Genomic DNA, 3,262 nt, shown 5'->3' on the forward strand with positions numbered 1-3,262 from the left:
TAATTTAACTGTTTGTTTCTTTTGATTCAAGACTCATTCTCAGACATCTGGGTTCAGATGCCTGCTCTGCCATTTTTAGGTTGTTGACCTAGGTGACTTTTTAGCATTTTCTGTGACATAGTTGTCTCGTAGTAACATGGGAAAAAAATCTCTCTCTCTATCTATCTATCTATTATGTTGTTATTTGAATTAGAACATGTAAAGCATTTGGAGTAATGCCCAGCACATGGGGAGTGTTCCAAAACTTTAGTCATTGCTGTTGCTGTGGTCATCACAGTTTTTAGTTTCTGACCTTTCTTTAAAGCTGCTATGGACATTGTCATCTCGAAGACACAACTCTTATACTAGCTCATCTGGACACTCAGTTGATATATTGAACATAATATCTAACACTTATACACATAACCACTTATTCATTTCTTTGTGTATTTCTTGCATTGTACACAAAAATGAGAAGTGTACACTGATTTACAGGATATCATAATCTCCTGTTGAATTTTATAACAAGCTAAAATTAGGGACACATGACTTTCTCACAGATGCCTTGCGTGGATATGTGAAAACACACACTTCAATCAAATTGATGTGACAGTTCTCTCCTCTTCTCATTTTATGTATAGATAAGAGCTCTCCCATTGCTCCTTGTTGAAATGTGTTTTTCTTTTCAGGGACCTTTGACATTCAGAGATGTAGCCATAGAATTCTCTCAGGAGGAGTGGAAATCCCTGGACCCTGTGCAGAAAGCTTTGTACTGGGATGTGATGTTGGAGAACTACAGGAACCTGGTCTTCCTGGGTAAGCATAATTTTGCTCCAGAAGTTAAGATCTGCCCTTGTGCATTTTTGTGTTTTCTCTCTTGGGAGCCCTATCCATCATTTGACTGAAACTGAAGCCTTGTTGACTCACAGATAAAAAGCTTCATAATGCTGCATCTGGACTTTCACTTCCCATATCATCACACTACCTCCTTTTGGAATATCTTCCCTTGTTGTCCTGTGCCCATAGTATAATTCCCATATTTAAGTATTAGTCAGTATAATGCTACTTTTTTTTTTTTTTTTTTTTTAAATGGAGACAGAGTCTAGCTTTGTCACCTGTAGGGACTAGTCCCACAGGGTCGGTGGGTTTTTCTCCCCATGTGCAGAGACGAGAGATCGTAGAAATAAAGACACAAGACAAAGACATAAAAGAAAAGACAGCTGGGCCCAGGGGACCACTACCACCAAGACGCGGAGACCCGTAGTGGCCCCGAATGCCAGGCTGCGCTGTTGTTTATTGGATACAAGACAAGGGGGCAGGGTAAGGAGTATGAGCCATCTCCAATGATAGGTAAGGTCACGTGGGTCACGTGTCCGCTGGACAGCGGGCCCTTCCCTGTTTGGCAGCCGAGGCAGAGAGAGAGAGAGAGACAGCAGACAGCTTACGCCATTATTTCTGATGTATAGTGTCTATATATTAGAGACTTTTAGTACTTTCACTAATTTTGCTACTGCTATCTAAAAGGCAGAGCCAGGTATACAGGATGGAACATGAAAGTGGACCAGGAGGGTGACCGCTGAGACACAGCATCCCAGGGAGACGGTTAGGCCTCCGGATAACTGCGGGTGGGCCTGACTGATGTCAAGCCCTCCACAAGAGGTGGTGGAGTAGAGTCTTCTCTAAACTCCCCCGGGGAAAGGTAGCAGGTGTTTTTCCTTGGCACTGACGCTACTACTAGGCCACAGTCCTCTTGGCAACGGGCGTCTTCCCACACGCTGGCGTTACCGCTAGACCAAGGAGCCCTCTAGTGGCCCTGTCTGGGTGTGACAGAAGGCTCACACTCTTGTCTTCTGGTCACTTCTCACCATGTCCCTTCAGCTCCTATCTCTGTATGGCCTGGCTTTTCCTAGGTTATGATTGTAGAGCGAGGATTATTATAATATTGGCATAAAGAGTAATTACTACAAACTAATGATTAGTGATACTTACATATAATCATATCTGTGATCTATATCTAGTATAACTCTTGTTATTTTATGTATTTTATTATACTGAAACAGCTCGTGCCCTCAGTCTCTTACCTCGGCACCTGGGTGGCTTGCCGCCCACAGTTGCCCAGGCTGGAGTGCAGTGGCATGAACTCAGCTCACTGCAACCTCCGCCTCCCGAGTTCAAGCAATTCTCCTACCTCAGCCTCCTGAGTAGCTGGGACTACAGGCTCACACCACCGCACCCGGCTAATTTTTTGTATTTTAGTAGTGATGGGGTTTCACCCAGGATGGTCTCAAACTCATGAGCTCAGCAGTCTGCCCACCTTGGCCTGCCAAATTGCTAGGATTACAGATGTGAGTTACTGCATTACTTCTAAATAAGTCTTTGTTTTCTTCCAAAGTCAGAATTTTAACTATTCTTTAGGCAAGTACATACCCACAGCTCTGCAAGCACAAACCCTGCTGCCCCATGCTCATAACTCTTTCCCCTCCCCTCATGCCCTTCCTCCTCCCTTCCTCTTCTGAACATATTACTTTGGTCCAGATGGACTACCCAGTCACTTACTAGCGTATTAATTTTACACTCCCATTATTGCAGAACTCCCTCACCTTCCACGCTACACTCAGCGTGTAAGGGATGACGCCTACTCATTCACTTGACAACTTTCTGAGAACACTGGCTACATCAATATGTGCAGGGGATGATGACTCAGATACCGTTATTCATGAAGGATGACTGAATAATGTTTTGGCAACACACCTTGGCTCTTGAAGTATTTCTGTTTTTTTTCTTTTTTTGAGATGGAGTCTCACTCTGTCACCCAGGCTGGAGTGCAGTGGCGCGATCTCAGCTCACTGCAAGCTCCGCCTGCCGGGTTCACGCCATTCTCCTGCCTCAGCCTCCTGAGTAGCTGGGAATACAGGCGCTCACCACTACACTTGGCTAATTTTTTGTATATTTAGTAGAGATGGAGTTTCACTGTGTTAGCCAGGATGGTCTCGATCTCCTGGCCTCGTGATCCGCCTGTCTCGGCCTCCCAAAGTGCTGGGATTACAGGCGTGAACCACCGCGACCGGCCAGCTCTTGAAGTATTTCTTTCTACACTCTTGGTATTTGGGTGACCAGTTATCTGCACTGCCTGTTTGACCAGTTTTATTTAAAAACATGTTTGATACTGGAAACCCAGGTTCACGTCTTACTTTCTTTGTAATTTGGGTGTAGATACATAAATCCTGTGGGCAGACTTACTGTCCTTATTTGTAAAATAGTGATAATTTATCTTAAGATTTTT

The 3,262-nt window shown here is 44.3% G+C and overlaps 1 protein-coding gene across 1 annotated transcript in view; it reads left to right on the forward strand.

The window, feature by feature from the left end:
* ZNF836 (zinc finger protein 836) overlaps nucleotides 1-3,262 on the forward strand; it is a 17,493-nt gene that overhangs the window by 7,269 nt on the left and 6,962 nt on the right. The window contains 1 exon segment of the mRNA XM_011965858.1: nucleotides 669-795. Within this exon segment, the coding sequence (XP_011821248.1) occupies nucleotides 669-795 (127 nt within the window).

This window comes from Mandrillus leucophaeus, unplaced genomic scaffold (genome assembly GCF_000951045.1).
Source record: "Mandrillus leucophaeus isolate KB7577 unplaced genomic scaffold, Mleu.le_1.0 Scaffold74, whole genome shotgun sequence".
In the NCBI taxonomy this organism is placed as follows: domain Eukaryota; kingdom Metazoa; phylum Chordata; class Mammalia; order Primates; family Cercopithecidae; genus Mandrillus; species Mandrillus leucophaeus.